At 44.0% G+C, this 22,673-nt stretch overlaps 2 protein-coding genes across 3 annotated transcripts; both read left to right on the top strand.

Moving 5' to 3' along the window:
- The first annotated feature begins 170 nt into the window (after nucleotides 1–170).
- slc16a5a (solute carrier family 16 member 5a) lies at nucleotides 171–13,719 on the top strand. Its single transcript, XM_061095490.1, has 5 exons — nucleotides 171–329; nucleotides 2,228–2,640; nucleotides 8,904–9,047; nucleotides 9,585–10,424; nucleotides 11,441–13,719. The coding sequence occupies exons 2-5, from the start codon at nucleotides 2,274–2,276 to the stop codon at nucleotides 11,662–11,664; spliced, it is 1,575 nt and encodes a 524-aa protein (XP_060951473.1). The 5' UTR covers nucleotides 171–329; nucleotides 2,228–2,273; the 3' UTR covers nucleotides 11,665–13,719.
- Nucleotides 13,720–14,529: 810 nt separating this feature from the next.
- Nucleotides 14,530–22,553, top strand: tap2t (transporter associated with antigen processing, subunit type t, teleost specific). Of its 2 annotated transcripts, XM_061095488.1 has the most exons (13): nucleotides 14,530–14,785; nucleotides 16,042–16,587; nucleotides 16,720–16,834; nucleotides 16,963–17,093; nucleotides 17,895–18,100; nucleotides 18,351–18,548; nucleotides 19,183–19,311; nucleotides 19,393–19,584; nucleotides 19,667–19,840; nucleotides 19,931–20,090; nucleotides 20,274–20,410; nucleotides 21,158–21,409; nucleotides 22,194–22,553. In XM_061095488.1, exons 2-12 carry the CDS (start codon nucleotides 16,086–16,088, stop codon nucleotides 21,377–21,379), a joined length of 2,166 nt encoding a protein of 721 aa, XP_060951471.1. In that variant the 5' UTR covers nucleotides 14,530–14,785; nucleotides 16,042–16,085; the 3' UTR covers nucleotides 21,380–21,409; nucleotides 22,194–22,553. The 2 variants fall into 2 exon arrangements, with proteins under 2 accessions (XP_060951471.1, XP_060951470.1); XM_061095487.1 differs by lacking the exon at nucleotides 22,194–22,553 and having other exon boundaries at nucleotides 21,158–21,853.
- The last annotated feature ends 120 nt before the right edge of the window (nucleotides 22,554–22,673 follow it).

The raw sequence follows: 22,673 nt of genomic DNA, 5'->3' as shown, positions 1-22,673 counted from the left end.
CTCCTCCTGCTCCTCCTCCTCCTCCTGCTCCTCCTCCTCCTGCTCCTCCTCCTCCTGCTCCTCCTCCTGCTCCTGCTCCTGCTCCTGCTCCTGCTCCTGCTCCTCCTGCTCCTCCTGCTCCTGCTCCTGCTCCTGCTCCTCCTGCTCTTCCAGGGGCCTCCATGTGCAGCTCCTCTCGACCCGGCTCTGCAGGCTCCTCCCCCGGCCTCGGGCCGGTGCAGCCCCCCGCGGTGAGTCCGCTGCTCCGGTTCCTCCCCGCCGGTCATCGAGGAGCGACCGCGCCTGTGGACCAGAGGATCCCGGCGGATCCCGGCGGACAGAAAGAGATGGTAAGAAATCATCTGTATTTATATAGATTTATATATATTAATATTGAAATGATAAAATCCGTGGGAGGAGTCTTCGCTTCCTCTTTGGTCCGAAAGTGCTGAGCGGAGGTGGAACCGAACCCACCACCGAGGGGACGCGTCGAGTTTAGCCTCATTTCGGTTGATCTCCGCGGGCTTGATGAGCGGTGCTCCCGGGTGGAGGTGCCGGGGGGTGAAGGACGGATCCCGGGTGGAGGAGCCGGGGGGTGGAGGAGGGATCCGGGGCGGATTTCAGCCTAAACAAGCCGAAAAAACAAGCTGCCACGTGGGTGAATGTGTGTGAATGTGTGTGTCTCCGGCTGAGACGTGTTGACAGTCGGTGTGTGTGTGTGTGTGTGTGTGATGAACCCAGTGGGAATCGAACCTGTGGGAATCGAACCTGTGGGTCCTCCTCGCTTGTCCCACTGGAGCCAGCAGCTGCTCAGCATCACTTCTGCTCGTCCTGGGACACAGAGCATCACTTCTCCCCACGGACACACAACAGACACACAACAGACACACATCCTGCAACTCCTGGAAGTATTATATCACTATAATCCTTTCTCCAAATATAGGGAATACTCTTACCCACCCCCCTCTCCCCCTTATGGAAAGAATATGGAAACCAGAACTAGAATATTAGAATATATATATATATACATATATATAATATACTAGAATATTCAACGAGCATTTCAACTGAAAATGTGTAGCCTCCTCCACAGCATCTATAAACCACCTCTATGGTTCCACCTGAGAGCAACATGAACATAATTAAAACAATAATTCACTCACTGAAGATTTGTATTTTCTTACATGCCTGATAATTTGTTGAAGTATTAACAAACACACGGACAAGAAAATCCAATATGTTTTTCAAAATTAGACTTTTAAAGCTTTTAAATTTGTTCTCTCTAAATATGAAGTGAGCTGTGTGGAGCCGTGGAAGCAGCGTGTGTGACTCTGTGTAAACTGTGAAACAGAATCCACCAGGAAGCATCTCTAAGGCTCATTGATTCCTAATTTCTTTAATTATAAACATGACAAATCAATATGTTACTGAACGTGCACATGTGACCCAGCAGCAGCTGATCCCCCAGTACGTTTCCTGTGTGGTCTCGCCCCCTGTGACATGGTAAACTGTCACATGTGCAGTCTGGACAGATTTCCTTTGCATCCACACGTACGTGTTTGTCCTCTCGCCCATCAGACCCCTCCTTTGTTCAAACACTGCTGCTCACAGTCTGGCCTGCAGACCTTCAGGCCGTTTCCTGTTGGTTAACGTTAGTGAAACTGAAGCAATGATGTGAACGTTTGTCAGAACCGACCGGAAGGGCCGCAGCTGTTCTGGGATTACACTTTGCACCGGAGCCCCGGAGCTGGAGGGGCAGTTTTCAGCCTGAATTACGTTTCTCTCAACATTCTTTGTAGCTTTGGAGCATTAGCATTTTGTCATTTCTCCCCATTTCAGGAAGCACAAACGTTTTGTTTTATTCGGAATGTACGATAACACATGGACACTCGGTTTCTCTGCACTGGTGAAGGCCGTCATTGTTTTTCTTTACACTGTGCTAACCTCCATGCACGGCCTGGTGTTTGCTGACCAGCAGCGTCGACTGTCCCGGGGTCAGAGTGGAGACAGATCTGAGTCGCTTGTTCTCAGGCCTGCTCTCAATAATATGTTGAAGATAACAAATGACTGTGTGTGTGATATGAAAACTGTCCCTCGAGGTGATGATCCCACAGAGAAATATCACCCGGCTCTGCTGTAACGTCTCATCTCATTGTTTTGATTTATTTGGTTTAGTCACACACGTCATCTTACCACTATTTTCTACCTGCACCAAACAACTGACTGATGTTTGCTCTTGTCGTTGCAGGTTTCATCCATGAAGAGATCCCAGCAGGTCCAGTGACGAGTAGAACATGACTCAGAGGAATGGAACCGGAGGGAAGAGCGATCACCTCCTTCACCCGGAGTCCGCCGGTGCGTGTGCGAAGGCCGAAGGCCCGGAGGACGAGAAGGTCCAGGAGGCCTGGTACTGTGAGTCCGAGGCGGGGGGGCCTGGAGGAGAGCGCAGGGACTCTGTGGCTGTGACGGCGGAGGTCATAGCTCCAGATGGCGGCTGGGGATGGGTGGTGCTGGTTGCCACCATCATGGTCCTGGCTCTGACCCTGGGCTTCCCCACCTGTGTGGGGATCTTCTACACTGACCTGCAGAATGATTTCCACGCCTCCAACAGCGAAACGTCCTGGGTGCCCTCCATCATGACGTCAGTGCTTCATGCAGGAGGTAACCCACGCTGACACTTCGATTCCTTCACATTGCATCTTTCATTTCTGTTCCCACACCCCGGTTGTTGGTATCATTACAAACTGCCCTTGAATGACTAACAGTACCCCTCAACCTCAAGATCACTTTAGTTTCAGGCTGTTGTGGTTGAATGGAGAAAATGTGAAACCCGGGAGAAGGACTGTGGGGGTGCTTGGAGCTGTCTCGCTGCGCTGGTGTTGATTTAACAACGATCCCTTCGTGAGAAACTGTAGCTGTTCTTACCCACAGTGTGATACAAAGAAAGAACTCAGGGTTAGAATCCAAACTCCGGAGCCACAGGACGTGATTTCTCAGCAGTGAATCACAGGATGAAATGCTCTGTTGCTGCCTCACCTGTTTGGATCAGTAGCTAACGATGGCTAATGTGGTCAATTATTATTCTGACCTGTGAAAGTCAGATGTTAAAAGTCTGCTCTGCTTGTTTTAGTGTTTATCATTAACCTGTCGTCACCACCGCTGCTCGCTGCTGGCGGCTTGTTCAGTTACACAATCACACCAGCTTCCTTCTCGGGGACTTAGAGACACACTATTTGTCGTGTTTTGTTCAATATAACAGGATGTCAACGTTTCAAAAGGGACTCTCTCACTTTATAAATGTAATAATATTCAAAACAAAAAGTGGAGAACAAGAAATGCCTGACAGGGTGTCAGTGAAACCTCCGTGTGGAGAACTATTTAATGAAGACACATTCCTAAATGTGCTGCAACGTTTTTCTCTAGCTCTACGTGACTCTTAATCTGAAGGAGTAGGGAAGGAAGACAACTCTATCTTACTCTGTCAGTGCACGAGTCATCACCACCGTGTCCAGTATCTCTTATCAGTCAGTAGAACAGCTTCCTGCTGCTGTGACGCTCATGAGCCTTATCTAACCTGCATGAGGACAGGAAGGTAGTGTGGGCGGGGCAAGGCCATGTAAAGTCATCCGAGGTGAATGTCAGGCTGCTGATAAAATCAAATATGACTAATTATGTACTTATCTTCCGTCTGTTTGAGTTTGTTTTGGTGAAGTTACTTTGTCACAGGATATTTAAACCTTGGACACATTTTCCTGAAGAGATGTTGGTCCAAAGCAAATAACACAGAGTGAACGTTCTTTCCTGGAAAAAAGAAATAGGGTGAAAGTCACTCAAGTTTTTTTTTATGTCTCTATGTCAACACATTGGTGTGGTCACGATTCCTCTTCCTCATTCTACCAGTTTCCTCGTGGCCAGCACCTCACCCGCATGTGGAGGGACTGTTTTGTGTTTTGCATTTTAACAAATTCTTAATTTTAGCTGACGTCTCGTCTAGATGCACGGATCCCAACTTTCCTGTTGTTGTGGATTGTTGAATGGTAGTGTTTATGTGATTGTAAGAAGTAACTGTAGTCAAGAGGTTAGAGTAAGTCACGATTAAATCAATTTAATGTGTGGGAGAGAGTGAGTGTTTGTGTGTGTGTGTGGGTGTCTTTGTGTGGGTGTGGGTGTGGGGGTGAGAAAGTTCTCATGGTTTTTAAAGACAGAAATGCTTTGATCTTAAAAACAAACCACCTGAGTTTTAAGGAATGTGACAAGAATCGCAGGATTTTCTTCATTAATCTGCACAAAGAGTCACTCATCTCTGGCCGGTGAGGGCGGGGCGTCCCGTGCACCGCCGCCTCCCTGCGAGCTCTGTGGGTTGATGAATGGTTTTAGTAGAAGTTGAAAGACATTTTAATTTTGCCTGTTTTTATGTCTCCACCAAAATTTGGCCCAAATGTCCGATTGGAATCAAGGATTTTGTTGCTTAAAGGTCATGTGGACGTCAAACAACACATCTGTGGTCATACTTCATAATTCACACGTTAATGATGACGACTAAATCCAGATTATAAAGTGATGACGTTTTAAATCCAAAGGGTCAAAGGTCAATTTTGCTGTGATGCCTTGATGTTCTGCAGAAACCCTTTTCTCTCCGTCCTCCAGCGCCAGGTGTCAACATAAAGAAGAGTCAGATTATTACTGTGGGTTTTTATGAGGCAAAGCAATTTTATTTATGAAGCTCTTTACATACACAGAGGTGGATTCAAGGTGTTGCACAGGAACATTAATAAAAAAGACAAACAGTGTTCAAGCAAACAATTTCAAGCAAAACTAGGCCTTTGTTGTAGCACTGGCGGGCCCGAGCACCCGCACGTTGAAGCCTTTTGTCGATGAAGGGAGCGATCGATGACAAACGCACGTCTCTGCGTTGCATGCGTTTTGCTTCCTGCGTCCGTCACGCAATGTCGATCCTTGCCTGCTAATAGCTCATTACGGTCCACGCTATCAAATAGCACATCACACTGGGAAGATTTTATGTAAATCGAATGATAGTTGTAAAACAAAGCTAACTTTGTGTTGCCAGTAGATGGCGCCATCACTATTATTACATACAGACTAATATATCTGTTCAAGTAGGCGCTCTGATGTAGCGTGAGCAATTTTGTGTCAATTGGACAATGTTACAACTTCTTAATTTTTACCACTGATCAGTAGGTGGCACTATGACCCTGAACTAATATTAATATATGGAGCTGTTCAGGCCTCGATTGTGATCATATGGATAATGCAGAGTGGATTAACGTACTTCCTGTTTCATGGCAAATCAGTAGGTGGCACTATGACACTGAGGAAATATTGACACATAGAGCTGTTCATGCTTAGTTTCTGATCATGAGACAGAAGTTTGGTGGTGATAGGACAATGCACACTGGAGTTATGACAACATCGTGTCCTTCGCCAAAGGAGACAATGTTGTCGTTGATGTGCTCAAAGGATGATTCGTCGCCGCACATCAATGTTTACACGGTTTGAAGAAATGTCACAATTCTAACCATGATCCAATGAGTTGACTGAGCTGTTTTGCACCCAGGAGCAGTTCATCAAAGTATAAAACATGTCACTTTCTGTAGCCAGCAGGTGGCGCTGTGATTTTAAGTTATGTTGTCTGTGTAGACAGATGTCTTCAGGCCGGGACTCTTGTCCTACATGTCTAATTTGGACCCGTTTGGACCAAATATGCCAAAGATACAGAAGCTCGTGTTTGGTGGTGTGTAATCAGTAATATGCCGAGGTAGTTTATATCTCCGTCTTGTTGAGATGACATTCCAAGAACTTGAAGTTGATCTGATGAAAGCCGAACAACAAGTTCATCAAAGTACAAATGTTGAAAATGGCCAAAATAGCCATTGAAGTAAAAATGACAGGCTTCCTGTTTGGTTTGGTCTAGCATATCTATCCAAGAGACGAATTTGTTTGTTATGAAAAAACACATGTCCCTATGGATTTTTGTAGATGTCGGCAAATCGTAGTCCCGGGGCTGCTCTTTAGGGGGCGCTAGTCAGTTATTTTGCCACGCCCATTCCTGAAAACCATCTGAATGTCTGCAGGGGGGGGGTCTGTTGCTACACACATGTAGTTTGAGGGGGTTAAACCTTGAACACTGAAGTTACAGCGATTCCGCCCTGAAAAAAAACAAAAATGAAAGTGCAAGTCTTCAAACTACAATAGGGCCTCCCACCGTTCGATGCTCGGGTTCTTTCAAACACATTCATGTCAGTGTAATTACGACGAACTTTGATCAACAAACATGGAGACAAAGTAGTTAAAGATTTACACACAGAATCTAAATCACTGCTTTTAATGACTCGATTATATTTGAGTTTACAGAACTGAGCTCTGCATCCATACCAATAAACCCTAACTCCAGCATAGAGCGGCTGAGTGAATGTGGTCTGGACTCTGTGGAGGAGAGTCATGGTGTCAGAGACGCTGTAGAAGGACAGAACACCTGCACTGTGATCCAGGTACACTCCTACTCTGGAGGACACAGGACCTGACACTGGAGTCCAGATCATGTTGTAATGAAATTCATTACTGTTTTCATTACAACCTAATGACCAAGATTTATCATTGAATCCAAATTTACAGTATCCTGCTCTGCTGATATTCTTGTATGTGACTGCTACTTCAACTCCTCCCCCCCCCACCTCCACCTCCCAGTAACAACGTCCAGTCAGACTCTCTCTACTCAGGACCTGAGGCCAACCAGTGAATCTGTCTGGGTGATTAGAATAAGACTGATCTTTACTCATATATGTTACTTTTCTGTTTCCCTCAGATAATAACAGATATGTGTGTGCTGTGTTTGGATCCAGTGTGATTTCCTGTGATTATTTTAAGAAGTCAGCTCTGGTCTCTGGTTGTCGCAGTAAAACATCCACTTGAGACACAATCTGTAAAATCTCTGTCTCTGTCTCACTCAGAATGTCCTGTAGTCGACCTCTGACCTGTGACACAGCTGCTGTCTTGTCCTCAAAGTCCCTCAGAGGACGGATCCTGATGCTGGATGAGTGTGTAGATTCACTGAGTGGTGACAGTGAGGGGTTGTTGTGTAGAAACTGGTTGTGATCCTCTGTGTCTGAGAGCTGCTTCAGTTCATGGTCTTTCCTCTCAGCTCAGTGATCTCCTGCTCCAGTCTCTCCTGAAGCTCTCTGACTCGACTCACTTCAGTTTCCTGCTGGGATCTGATCTGCTGCTCCACATCAGAGCTTCTTTTCTCCAGTAGACGGATCAGCTCAGTGAAGATCTTCTCACTTTCCTCCACTGCTTTATCAGCAGAGCCGTTGACGGCCTCCTCCTCCTGTTGAAGCAGCTTCACATCTTTCTCTGTGTCCTGGACACTCTGCTGGATTGTTTGTCTCCTCAGCCCGAGCTCTCTCTGCCTCTCAGTCATTTCTGCTGCAGCTGACACTAAGCTATGTTCCTCCATAGAGCAGAGATAGCAGATATACTGCTGGTCATAGTAGTGACGAGAGCAGATATTCTCCTGTCATGCACCGCTGGACCACCCTAATCCTAATCTTTCACTTTTACATCTAAGACATCAAAGGATTCTAACACCACTGACACTGTGACATTAAAGCAAACTGACAACAAAGAATGATTTGCTAGATGAATCCTTTGAAGTGTTCTTTTATATATACAGTAGTGTTGTCTTACATGTCTAGTTTGGACTCCATTGCACCATGTATGTCTGAGATACAGAACATCGTATTTTGATAGCGTGTAATCAAACTTTTACGCCATGCCACGATCACACCGATGAAAACCTGAAATTTAGGGTAGTTTTTATCTCCGTCTTGTTGTGAGGACACTCATGCCCATATGAAGTTGATCTGATGAAAACCCTGGGACAAGTAAGACAAAGAAAAAATTTAGAAAATGGCCACTAAATCCAGTCATGATACACCTGGGCTACGATTTTTGTGAAGATCGGTGAAAGCTAACTGAGGGGCTTTTCCTTAGATGGCGCTGTTGAGCCATTTTGCCACACCCATTTAAATTTACTCCAGAATACAATCACTTTTTGGGGTTTTACATTTTCTGCAAACTTTGGTTAAAATTTGGCTGCAAGGCCTGAAAAAGCCCAAAAGGGAAATACAACAGGGCCTCCCACCGTATCCGGTGCTAGGGCCCAAATAATAGATTAAAAAGAACAGAATTTAATAGGTTAAAAGATCAAGAGAGTTAGAAAAATTAATATCGATAAATATGCATCAAACTCTAAAAAAAGTTGAAAAGGGAGAAATAATGCACATATAATGGAATGAAATACAATGATGGTATGAGCTTATAAAATGGTTTTATTCTTGTTTTAAAAGTTGCAATGGATGGAGCATTAAGATCAGTTTAGATGTTCAAGCACTCAGGCTCATTGAGGTCTAATTATTATCCACCGCAGAACCTCGCGGCCCGGTCGCCTGACAACAGAGCCACTGGAATGTGCTTCAGTTACAACTGCTCTTTAGTGACCCACACACAGCGTTGTGTATATCGCACTGAGGTGATTTCAAACCGTCGCCTCCACCAAAGATTGTTGGTTGACGCAGAGGAGACGAGAACATTTGTTCTGCGTTGAACATTTTTGCCCTGAAACACAATATTCTCCTGCTGCTTTAACGAAACCTCACTCACATGTATGTGGGTCAACTGAACTGAAGCTACGTAACGTGTGCATGCATGGATTTGTCACATTGTGAGTTCCTGAGAGAACAGCCATGTTTTCAGTCATGCTTTCGACGGGTCATTGAACGACTGCAGATTACTGACAGGCTCAGGTTTTGTGAAATGCTCTGCAGGATTAAGAAAACGGCCTTGTAAGCCTTTAAGTCATTTCTGCTCTTGTCTGGTTAAACTAAGAGCATTACTTTTATCCACAGGACCCTTCTGCAGCGTGCTGGTGGGCAGACTGGGATGCCGAGCCACAGTCATGCTGGGCGGAGTCCTGAGTGGGCTCGGGATCGCCGCCAGCTCGTTCACCCAGTCCATCGGCGAGCTCTACCTCACGGCCGGGGTCATCACAGGTCAGCAAACATTTACAGCATTTACTACACCAGCTGACACTTGACAACCGTGGTGACACACAACTGTGCACCACGTTACCCAGAGAGCAGCAGGTGAACGTAGTGGAGCGTTCAGGAGGAGGTGGAGACCAAACAAGGAGCAATAACACACTTAAATTCATCAACTGGAGAAGAACATGACTCCACTATTGTTTCAGTGGTAATTTTATACAACAATGGCATAAATGAGTTGGTGTTTTTCAGATTGTTTTCTGGCTTTTTCCACCTCCAAGTGGTCAGAATCGAATAATGCATCTTTACGTCATCCTCAAATATTGTATTTTATGACCGACTATATTCACATTCATACAGAGATTCTTTATGCAGCACTTTTCTATCAAACATCATTCACGCTCAAATGGAGCAGCCGTCAGGGGAAAAGTCCGCCCCCAAAGACGCTACCTATTATTTCAAATAGCAATGAAAAATAGTTCAATAAGTTAAAAAACAGAACTTTTCCTCGTTTTTATTCCCTTTTTATTTCTCCAACCATTACAGGACTTGGTTTCTGCTTCAGCTTCCAACCAGCTGTGACAATCCTGGGACACTACTTTGTGCGCCGTCGTGCGTTTGCCAACGCCATGTCCTCCACGGGCACGGCCCTGGGCATGTGCACTCTGCCCCTCCTGGCTAACTACCTCCACTCTGAGCTGGGCTGGAGAGGAAGCTTCCTGGTTCTGGGGGCCGTCCTGCTCAATTGCTGTGTGTGCGGAGCAGTGATGAGGCCGCTCCAGCCGCCCACGCGCCAAGGCCCGCCCCTGATGAGCCAGGGACCCCCTCCACCAGAGGAGGACATTGTGAAGTTGGAGACTGGGTGGATAAGGACAATATGGAACTACCTGCTGGCTTCCATGAACAAACACATGGCATTTGGTCAGTTATGCAACAACCCGCGTTACCGTGCGTACGCCATCGGCATCACCTGGATGATGCTGGGGTTTGTGGTGCCCTTGGTGTATCTGGTCCCCTACGCCACAGCAAACAACATAGAGCAGAGCCAGGCCGCGCTGCTGCTTACCATCATGGGCGTTGTCAACATCGTAGTGCGCCCGCCCTTTGGCGTTGTTGCCAACATGCCCTGGTTCAAAGGGCGCCACATTTATGTATTTGCCTCGGCTTTGCTGATCAACGGGCTCAGTAACAGTATCTGCTGCATCGGGCCCAGCTTCACTGTGCTGCTGTGGTACGTGATCGTCTACGGCCTGTCCATGAGTGTGGTGGGCTCCCTCATGTTCACCGTGCTCATGGATACCGTGGAGATGAGCTGCTTCCCCTCTGCCCTCGGCCTGCTCGCCATCATGGAGAGCGTCACACTGCTCATCGGGCCTCCACTGGCAGGTAAACGTAATGAAGACCAGATGTGGTGATTTTAGATGGACGAGCCATAATGTCGTCCATCTTTGTGCACAGTCATTGGTCAATTTAGTTTGGATTAAAGGAGAGTACTCTTATTATGATTATAAAGTTACAATGAGGAATTGTTTATTTAATTATAGGTGTTATTCAACTTATTCAAAATCCTCACGAAGGACGGAGGAGCTGCATGTGTGTTCACGTCTTTAGGACAAACAAGTTTCTGCCTGTTTTGATATGTGAGCCACAGAAATACCGGAGTAGATCGTCGCCCCCCCCCGTGCTCCAGGCTGTCGCTGTAAATAGCACATCATGTCAATTTGGCCTCACCACAGGGGTCTCAAATGACAGGTCCCTGTTTATCGGACTGCTCATAGGGCAGAATGTCCGAGGACGTCGCATGCGAGTCAAAAACATTTAGGTAAAGTTATCCATAAAGTTTGCAGATGGTTCCTCTGTCATTGTTTCTGCTTTTCTGCCCTGATCCTAATTTCATCGACCTCTCAGATTTTGTCGTATGATCACTGTTGTCAAATCTAAAACCTAGCAATCACTTGGAATTAATTATTTAGATCTGCAGCAATTAAACCACAAAAAATTAGAACAGTGCTTAAAAGGCACATTAATCTGCCAAGGCCCAACAGCCCCCATATGAAACCACATCTAAATTCACTAGATCCAAACCTCACACACTCATAGATTTCAATTCTCTAAATATGTCAGATCTTTTCATCAATATCCATGAATTATTCTCTGAGAATTCAAGGTGAATGTTGAAAAATGAAAACCTTTGCCCTCTGATCCGAATCCCCACCAAACCTTCAGGTCTTGTTTCCTGACCTTTACAAACCTGGTGAAGATAAAACCCTTTCCAAGAACACTTCTCCAGATGTTAAAGTTGCATATCAGTTCCTTTCTTTGTAAAAAAAAAGGAAAAGTTGTATTCATATATACAGTGTTATGAATAAAATATTAACAAATGTCATGTTTTCTCGTCGCAGGAATCCTGATTGACAGAACGGGCGAGTACTACCACGTCTTCTTTACCTGCAGTGCCGTCGTTTCCTCGGCCGCCGTGTTCCTCATGGTGTCGTTTTACTGGCTGGATAAGAAGGAGAGGAACGAGCCGAAGCCGAGTCAACCGTCCCCCCCGCCCGACCCCCCGAGGCCGGCAGGCGACGTAGCTCCGCGCTGTCAGTACAGCAGCGTGCCCACAGAGGGCTAACGGGGCCGAGTGAGTCACCGGCGTCCGAACCTGCTCTCAGCGTGAGTCGCCCTCGTCCCGCGTCACGCTCCGGCTCCGACAGGTTCGCAAATAGCTCCTGATGTTTGGCAGATGGTGCAATGTTTACTTTCCGCGGTTGAAAGGCTGCCCAGCCGAGCCCCGGCCGTCTGATACGCCATAAAAGTAAAGACAAATACTAGGACTTGTTTGACCAAGGTTTGATCCTGCATACCAAAATGAACAGATGTGCACTTACAGCCACAATGTGATTGTACTGCTAATTGTAAAATGCTGCTGCTCTCATCCACACGATCACACAACAACTATCACAGAGGAGGTGTCTGACTTTATCAAGCCTGAAGAAATCCTGTTTCCAGATGTTTTCAATGGGTGTTTAGCATGTGACCTGAGAGGATTCAATAATTATATTGTGATATTCAACATCTGGTCCTATATTCTAAAAGGTTAAGCAGTGAAATCAAGGTGGTGAAAATACAAAGGAATAAATTATCAAGGAAAAGGCTGGTTTTATTATTTTGTGTTTTTCTTATAGTCAAAGAAAACATCCCCCAAAGTCTCAGATCCTAGTAGTACTACATACTACTAAACTACATAGTAGTTGGAAGGTGATGATCCGTCCGTCCCGTCGTCCAACAGGAAATCTCAAAAACTTTCTTCAAATTTCTTAGAAACATTGGAATCAACTAAAGGATCAACTGACCAGATTTTGGAGGTTGAAGATCAAATGTCAAGGTCACAGTGACCTCATGTGAATCTGGAATCTTATTTTATTTGATATGAGTCAAGCTGCTTGTTCTTGAGAACATGATATATCAAGAACACGTTTCCTTAAGAACGTATCAAGATAATTGTTTCAAATTTGGCACAAATGTTCACATAGACATATGAATCCATTAGATTCCTGTGGTCAAAGGTCACAATGACCTTGCTTAATTACAGGAGCAGATAGTGCTTTTGTTTGAGACTCTTTTTAGCAGCGGATTAATACACATTTGGCTCGATGGGGATATGGGGACATAGGACAGTGTGTGTGTGTGTGTGTGTGTGACTGAGGTAAAATATATTACTGTGTGTGTGTGTGCGTGTGTGTGTGTGTGTGCGTGTGTGGGCGGTGATTAAAGAAAATGTCACCAAGTGCAACTGTGTGAATTATTTAGTTTCAGTACCACAGTGTGTCTGTGGCTCAGAGGAATATTGATCCACAGACACACTGAGTTTTTTCGAAGGATCTTTGAAAATAATAAAAATCTCAATGTAAAATAAAACCAGTCTTCTTTTTAATGTGAGTAGTAATGTCAGTAGCTGAAGGACTGTTACAGTCAGAGTTGATCCAGGTATGAAAATGAGGGTTGCTTGTTGTCCTGGTCTTTTCCCACATCTTCTTAAAGCTTTATTAATTAAATGTCCTCGTGGAGACATTGAACAGCCTAACGGATATTACACCATGTGAAAGATTTGTTTCAGATCTTTGAAGGATCTTAGCAAAGATTCTGTTGGTCGTACGCTGTCACATGTAGAAAATGAATGTATGCACAGTTCAAGTAAAAGAATCCTGTTTCTTCTTTCGCCTGCTTTTCATTCCTTTAATGGAACAGTGCCTTTTCACAGAAGCTCATATCTTTAAAAGAACATCGACAGCCACAGGATGATACCCGACACCTTCTGGATCAGAAGCGGATGATTTCACACTTTGAAACATTTCAGGAGAGATTTATCTGAAGGGCACTGAGAAGTCTGCACCGTACAAACAGACATTTTCTCTGACACTGACTTCACCTTCAGTTCCAATCAGTTTTCTCTCTTGATGAATGAACCGTGAGACGATCACAGCGCCTGTTGACGTTTGAACAAAGCTGATTTATGTCAGATTTATGTGAAATATACACTTCAGGTAATAACTGTATCCCAGTAAACAAACTGTGTAACAAGAGAACCTAGTAGTCATCTTTAGGGCTTGTCTTGCTTAGGGCCAAATGATGCCTTTATTATAAATTCTTTATTTATATATAAATAAATAAATGTTTGAATATCAAATCTTTCTTTGTTGTGGTTTCTTTTTTTGGAGGATGAATGATAAATGACATTTTCTCTTTGAAACAACATAAAAACATCTTTCTTCAAACTATACATAATTTACTGATCTAGCTCCAGATCAGATATACCTTTTTGTGTTTATTTGAAATTTTTACCTAACAAATAGTGCAACGGTCAATTACTGGAGATTTGTACTTAAATTGTATATTTGTTCTGGAATATGTGTCACTAAAGCGAAAATGTAAACTAAATTATACGAGCCTTAACTTGACAGGTCCTATATCTTTACCATGCTTGTAATATGTAGAAGTACTTGAAGTTTTCCACTTTTTCAAAGATTATTTTAACTAGATTTGTTTTTGAATATTATTCGAAAGAACAAGGATTATAAAACTATTCTTTTTTTTTTACAGATATATCTCTGGGGATAATCCTAATGAGTATTTAGTTTGTAAAGAGTAATCGATCAGTTGTTCGATGGAAAGCATAATCTGCAGATTATTCCATAATGAAAACAATCACTAGCGATAATATGAATAATAAATTTTCCTGCTCCCCCCACAACCCTCAAGGTTAAAGGCATTATTTATGAATGTATGATGATAATAACAGCAATAATAATGATGATGATAATAAAAGTCACAGGGCTTTCTTTTTTCATTGCTTTTAATATTTTATCATATTTCCCTCATTTATCTTTAATATATTTATTGAATGACATTTTAAAAGCACTTTAGTTCTTTTAAAGGAGGAGCTAAGACGTATTTTTCACCCGGAAGCCGGAAGAGCACGACAACAGCAGAACACAGATGTGCACTGGCGCCATCTTGTGTCTTCAACAGGAGACTTCGGACAGATGTTGATTTTCTGAATCTATAACACCAAGTTTTTAAAATATGTGAAAACAGATAAAAGCGCAGTGAAGCTGAAATGCTGAGTCATCGGTTCGTTAGCTCGTCGGCTTCCGTCCTCGAGCCTCGAACAGAAGGAAGCGAAAGTGAAAGTAAAACTCTGCGCAGTTCGCAAACAGGAGGAAACACAAGAGATCAGATCCACTAAAGTACAGGTGAGAGACTCGTTCAACGATATGAATCATACAGTATTATGATATGAATCCGCGTCGGCTAACAAACCAACACACTAACACACACAGAGGAAATGAAGACTTGAATCTGATTCTGTTTACACACACGTTAGTACTTGATATGTGATCGAAAAGCTGTGACACCATAAAGTACATGAACCGAACGTCAAATACTTGTAAAAAGTGATTGACTACAACATATATATATCGATTATTATACCGTACTTTAAATGTAGTACTGCATACTATCGTTATAAGTAGTAGTAGTAGCATCACTAGTAGTACCATGTACTCCTTTGTACATTGTACTTTATTGAACTATAATAATGACTATTGGATTTCTGGTTTATTAGTCCTGGTATTTAAACTGTTGTATGTACTGAGTACTAACTGTAAAGTAAAGCATTTGTCTTTGAGGACGCTACGTACATTAGTTCCCTCACATCTGACATCAGGATCCATCACAGAACTGCACTAAATAGACCTGTCTCCTTGCACTGTGTATGTATGTCTGTGTTCATATAAACCATATCGATATTATATATCATTTTATACAATAATTTGTCTTTTGCACACTCTGTCTACATATTCTCACACTCATAGTATATTATATTACCTATTGTATAGTCAAATACTTATATACATATTCATACCTCTACTATATATCATATATTGTATCATACTCTCTGTATATTCTTTGTATACATAAGTCTATATACACATATTTATACATGTGTACATGTTATAATTATTATCATTATATTACTATTACTATTATATTTACTGTTGCTGCCATTATTACTATATACTGCTATATATACTGTACTATTTTTATATACTGTCTAACACTAACATTACCATCATATCATCAGTACTATTACCATCATCTTGCCACTGCACCTTATTATCTACCTATTTTATTTTATTTTATCTTGTGCTTCTGTTTTTTTTTATTCTTTCTACCTCAATATTTTTTATTTTATTCTATTGTATTGTATTTTATTGTATTCAAATATACCGGCTGCTATAACAACTTAATTTCCCTTCGGGGATGAATAAAGTAATCTATCTATCTATCTATCTATCTATCTATCTATCTATCTATCTATCTATCTATCTATCTATCTATCTATCTATCTATCTATCTATCTATCTATCTATCTATCTATCTATCTATCTAGGATTGTCAGTGTCATCAATAGAATCTATAATAACAATAATGATATTTGTGGCTCTAGGATCAGACTCCGCCTCCTGCACTCTGACCCTCCACCAAAGGAAGATGAATGACTTGGCGGCCTGTGGGTTCTTCTGTCTGGTCCTGGACGCGGTGCTGACTCTGTGTCTGTGGGCCGGACTGGTGCTGCTGCGCTGCCCCGGCTGTGGTCCGCTGCTCGGCGTGTGGACTTTCGGTGCCGTGAAGTGGGTTCTTCTCTACGTCTATACCTCCATACTGACGGAGGGAAAGCCCCGGGCGGTGCTCTGCAGGTTGGTGGCCCTCCTCTGCTTTCTGCCCCCCGTGTTGGAGAGTGGACGGTTTCTCGGGGCAGATTCCTCCGAGGCTCACGTGGGCCGGACCGCCGACCTCAGCACGCTGCTCCTGGGCTCCGCGGCCTCGGCGCTGGCCTGCGTCTTCTGGGAAAACTTTCTCTGCGGCGACGGAAAGAAAAGAGACGCAGACACGGGGAATTCCCAACAGCTGCTTATGAGGCTGTTGAAATATTGCAGACCAGACACCCTTTACCTGATTGCTGCTTTCAGTTTCCTCATCTTTGCAGTGATCTGTAAGTGTGAATTATGTATTTACTATGGTGTACATGTATATATGATTATTAGCTGTGCATACTGCGTCTACTGCAGTTTCTGTCATTTTTCTATATTTACTAAAACCAACTGGCATCCTTCTTTCCAAACAGGCGACTCTCTCATGCCCCTGTATCAGGGGAAGGTCATCGATATGCTGAGAGGTCAGACGCCTCAGAGCAGCTTCTGTTATTCAATTGGACAGCTGGCATTCCTCTCTCTGGGAAGGTAAGGGAACCAAACTCCCGCTGTATCACTACATCGTCCTGAATCGTACCGACAATCAGCATCAATACTGAAATGTGATTTGTCTCGTGAATCTCTTTGACCACGTGTGAATGTCTCCGTCTCGACAGCGCTCTGTTCTCTGGCCTGAGAGGAGGCATATTCATGTGCACGCTGGCCCGACTGAACAAGAGACTGAAGCGTCTGCTGTTCCACACGCTGCTGCAGCAGGACGTGCACTTCTTCGACGAGAACAAACCTGGTGAGAAGCAGAATAAACATTCAAACCTTTCTCGGACACTGGCATCGCAAATCTGTATTTTGCAGAATTAACAATGCAGAAAAGATTTGCATTCGTGTTCACATTTTTCCCCTAAGAAATTCACACTTATCGGCAGAATTGGAATTTAATGTTCATAATAAAGTTTTCAGCATTGAAAAATCGCCTGAAACTGAGAATTTAATTATTAAGAATTTTAATATTTGTTACCTAGGAGTTACCAATATTGAAAAACATGCAGAATACCGTCTTATTTGACAAAGGCGTCACCTGTTTGACTTTATCAGCAGCAGTTAACGCTGTTCACCCCCAAAAATAGCTTTATTTGTAATAGCTTGAAGGTACATTTCTCTTTGCTTTTTGTCAATCACCCTTGGTTCACAGGGGATTTAAATATTGTATTAATGAGACCTTGTGTAAAGAGCCCTTTATATCATATAAACACCACTAGATATCACTAGATCCTACACACTGAGCCTTTAATGTGCAGCCTCCACTCTCCCTGGAAGGTTTTTCAGCTCATCTTCACTGAAGTTACTGAAACTAAAGGAAACCAGTGGAAAAACAACCTCCAAATCAAAAGTAAAGGGAAGTTTTGAATGTCTGCAGCCATGTCTGCATATTTCTGACCATTAATTTCAAATCTTAAAAACACAGAGAAGGTGCACGAGCACTTTGAAAAACTCTTTCTGTTTCTCCACCATCTTTTACAAACACTGCCACTTCTCTTTGCTGCTCTTGAATCAGGCCTTTTCTCTCTCGCCCCCCCCCCCCCCCCCCCAGGACGTCTGTCCTCCCGCCTGCACTCGGATGTGGACCGGATGGGCCGCACGGTGGCTCTGAACGCCAACGCCCTGGTTCGCAGCACAGTGAAAACCGGCCTCATGCTCAAAGTGATGCTGGGTCTGTCCTGGGAGCTCACCGTGCTCACCTGCATAGAGATGCCTCTCGTGGCCTTAGTGCAGAAGAAGTACATCACTTTGTCCAAGGTCGGTGTCGACTCCCCCCCGAACACAGCTCAGCCTAAAGTCCTCACTCACTCACTCTTACTCATAGAGTCACTATTTTCAGGTTAATCTCACCTCGATCCTGAGTTTTGGGACTTGACATTTCATTCGTTGCCTGCAGCTAAGAAGAAGATAACTTTAACCTAGTCTCGTCCACTAGTTCTGCATCGGACTGACGTGAAGGATCCAGCTCATCGTCACTGAATCAGTCTGTTATTCTTCTGTCGAACAGGAGATGAAGGATCAGATTCAGGACTGTCAGGCTCAGAACACAGACCTGGCCTCCCAGACGATCGGCGGGATCCGTACAGTCCGCAGCTTTAAAGCCGAGAGCGATGAAGTGAGGAGGTACAACGAGGCTCTGGACCAGATGAGTCGGATCAGGAGACGTTCAAGAGTCTACAGTTCCGTCTTCCTCCTGATACGGAGGGTAAGGTGGCAGCAGTGAACATTAGGGGTGGGATTTGGCAAATATGTGACGATTCAATAGTATTGCGATATTTGGGCCACGATTCAAGAGTATTGCGATTCTGCGATATATTGCGATACTGCAAGTATTGCGATTCGATTCTGCGATATATTGCGATTCATATCCCCCATATTATTCAAAGGCATTACAAATAATTAGGAAAATAAGACTGCTCACCTCACTTCAAATGTCACATTTAATTCTGTGAACAACATTGTCTTCTACACATTAACTGAAGTGCAAAAACTTTGTCCTTGAACATTCAAGACACAGGACCTTTGTAATTATTTTCTGAACAGGAGACCTCTCACATGAACACTGAGCTCCCAGCACATAACTTACAATTATTTAAATACAGTAACATAAAGATGACATAATAGAGTAACATAAACCTGAGAATAATCATATAAATAAGAGTTACCTAGAGCTTCAATAAAAAAAAAAAAAGTATCGATATAATCGCGGGCGCAAAATATCGCGATACTGAACAGAATCGATTTTTTCCCCCAACACTAGTGAACATCAGAAGATGATGAGGGCTGCATGTTGTGGAGTTTGTGTTATATGTTCTTGTTTGTCATCCTGCTCCCTTCAGCTGGTGACTCTGACGATAAAGATCCTGATGCTGTTACAAGCCCGCAGCCTCATCTCGTCCGACCGGCTCAGCGTCGGCAGCCTGGTGACCTTCTTCCTGTACCAGAAGCCCATGTCACAAAGTTTACAGGTCAAACTAAGACAGATACTCATGTTTAAAGGGTGGATTATCTACCTTATGCTAGTTATTGATTCTTCGTTTCTGTCACAGGAGATTTTGTACTGCTACGGAGAAACGGTGTCCACAATGGGTGTCATCTCCAAAGTATTCAGTTACATCGACAGGAAACCGAAGCACGAGAAGGCCGGAGATTTAGCTCCTGAGAGGCTGCGAGGACGAATATCTTTCCAGAATGTCACCTTCTCCTACCCCTCAGCGGCTCCAGGTCCCAGCGTCCTGAAGGTAACTGTGTGACAGGCAGTACGTGATGGTTTGACTCTGTACCAGTGCTTTCATCACTTCACCAGCACCGTGTTCTGTCCAGTCGGTTTCTATGGAGCTGCAGCCAGGCAAGGTAACAGCCCTGGTGGGTCCCAGCGGCAGTGGAAAGACGTCCTGTGTCAGTCTCCTGAAGAGACTGTATGAACCCCAGGAGGGACAGATCCTGCTGGACGGAGAGCCGCTGCACCGCTACAACCACAAGTACCTCCATCGACAGGTGAACTCCTTTTGTTTTACCTCCGCCCGTCAATCAGTTCTACAAATAAAGTTATTATCCTTATTCTTATTTCCTCCCTTTGGGTTTCAGGTGGCCCTGGTCTCCCAGAATCCGGTGCTGTTTTCTGGTTCGCTGAGATACAACATCGAGTACGGCCTGACGGACTGCAGCATCGAGAAGATTAGAGAAGTCGCGAAGAAGATCAACGTGGATGAGTTCATATCGGAGCTGAAGAATGAGTACGACACAGGTACGTGTGCAGCAGACGTGGTCAGCTTGATGTTTCTGGCTCGAGAGCAAAAGACACAACACGGAAGAAACGATGAGACGCCTGCAGTCTATGCTGTGTGTAAAAGCTACACGTCTTAACTACCTGTCTGGGTGAAGCACTTTGATAAACGTGTGTTGATTTTAAATGTTCTCTATGAAACAGATATCGGAGAATGTGGCAGCCAACTTTCCGATGGGTTGAAGCAGTGCATCGCCATCATCAGAGCTCTGGTTCGAGATCCGCAGGTCATCGTCCTGGACGAGGCCACCAGCAAACTGGATGTGAAAGCCCAGCACACTGTGAGTAGGACCAGGAGATCAGGACTGTCGTGGAATTTAACCAATAGTCAAGCACAAGTCATCACAATTGTTCCTTCTGGAAGTTTAATTCTACATCTGCAGATGGGCATCACAGTACAAAACCATGGCATAGATTTCATACAATGAGCAGTGATACACAAGACACGCAGCCCTCTTATACGTGTTCAAGCTCCTCCTGGACAGGAACACATGTTATCAATTAACCACTTTGATCTTTAGAAATAGGTGATTAGTATCCTGTCTTCTACTCGGTCTTAAGCTCCTTGAGTGAACCATCTGTTTTCAAGGATCTCTTATCAGTGTTTTACAACCCACTCACATCCCCTTTCCTGTGAGGTCATGGTTAGGTGACCCTGTAAGTGAGGAAGTCGTATAACATTAGTTGCTTGAGAAACACCCTGATACCTAAGGAAATCCATTTGCTCATCTTTCTATACATCAAAGTGGTTCCTTCTATCAATTAATGCCCAAATGGTAAAATTCCCGCCACAGGACCATAACCGGATCCTCAGATTCAAACTGGTCCGAGTCCCAGTCTGAGAAATGATACCCATCTTTGTTCACCACGGTTTATTATGCAAAAGATTCACAACAACTCAGTCACTTTGTCGGTCACTGTTCTGCCGTCACTTCCTGTTTTCCGAGGCAGCGGACTCCCGGGGATTCGTTGTTTTTTGATTCATGTCGGTATAACTCAGTGTTTCCCTTTCGGGTTCTGTGCCTCAGGTCCTGCCGGAGATTCTGTCCCGTGGTCGCACCGTCCTGGTGGTGGCTCACCAGCTGAAGACGGTGGAGGAGGCCGATCACATCATCTTCATGGAGAACGGGGCTGTGGTGGAACAGGGGACACACCGAGAACTCATGGCCAAGGGCGGACGATACCACCGGTTGAGAGAGGAGCTCTTCTGTTCTCCAGCAGCCGAGAGAGGCTCAGGACTGAATGTGTGAAAACGACAGTGAGACGTGTCTGTCGTCATGGTAACCGGCCTTTTTTTATCAGCTTGCACGTTACGAGGATATTTTTAGTGCAAAATCCATCAACGTACATGAAGCCGTGTGGTAAAGAATATCAAATGTGTTTAAACTTATATTTATCTGACAACTATTGACACGTTTAACTGTCAATATTATTTTAAAGAGAGTTTTTTTATTTGATGTATTTTTGTTTTCGCTAAAGACAATTATCAGACATATAGAAATGTGTTCATAAACAGGATGTTTTGTGTAATCGTTCGTACAAATCCAGTCCTGCTGGTGGGATGTGAGAACAGCAGGACACTGTGCCGGGTGATCAAGTGTTAACATCCAAAGAACCAATCAGAGACCTTCTCCTGTTAACTTTACACCGTGTGTCTGCACTGCATCACTAATCCAGGGGCCGATTTCCAAGATAATGAAAAAGAACAGTGTCCCTCAACCAGATCCTTTGTGTGTAACAACTGTTTGAACAATGCTGAAAATAAGAGTGAAATCCTGCACCACTGACCTCAGATCAGGCTTTTGTTGACTTTGTGCTTCCTCTATAGAAATCCACCTGACAGCAGCTCATTGCTCGACAGGCCCGGCTGCTCAGATGAGTGTAGCTGCCTTTAACAATAAAAGTGGGTGTGTGGCAGGAAAATGACAACTGGGTTTATTTATTCGCTGTAACTCAAAGGTTCAATCGTATGCAGGAGATTCTGTTCTATTTTAATTGTCACCTATAAGTAGAATGTCGCTGAGTGAAATCAAACTGCTGTCCACAGTCTTTAAATTCCTTCAGGCTGCAGCTGATAACACAAACATCTTCCACCGAGTCAAACCTGATGGAGCAGTTTGAGGCTCTGCGGTGGAAACAGAGCCCGACTTCTGCAGAGTGGAATGTCCGTTGCTTCGATGTGTTTCCTGCAAGGATCCAGATCTGTGTTCCACCTCATGACCTCCTGACCCCTGACCTCAGAACACTAGCTCCTTACTTTACGGACGATTACCTGAAGCACATAGAGGACTTCTTCTGGACAAACTTTCCTGGAATAACACCAGTCATCCTGATCCGCACCAAGATGTAAAGGTTCTTTCCTGCATCCTTCCACAACGTTTAAAAATCTTCATTTTAAAATAAAAACATAAATCTCACAGTCCCTTTGTTTCGGTTCTGTCACTTCATGTTTGCCTCATTTTGTGTTTCTAAAGTGCTGATTAATAAACCAATCCTCTATGACAGTGGTTCTTAACCTGGGTTCGGTGAGTCACTCTCTGGGGT

Source organism: Limanda limanda, chromosome 21, assembly GCF_963576545.1.
Source record: "Limanda limanda chromosome 21, fLimLim1.1, whole genome shotgun sequence".
NCBI classification, from domain to species: domain Eukaryota; kingdom Metazoa; phylum Chordata; class Actinopteri; order Pleuronectiformes; family Pleuronectidae; genus Limanda; species Limanda limanda.
The sequence above is the reverse complement of the archived record's forward strand: the minus strand, read 5'-3'. Positions and strand labels throughout refer to the sequence as shown.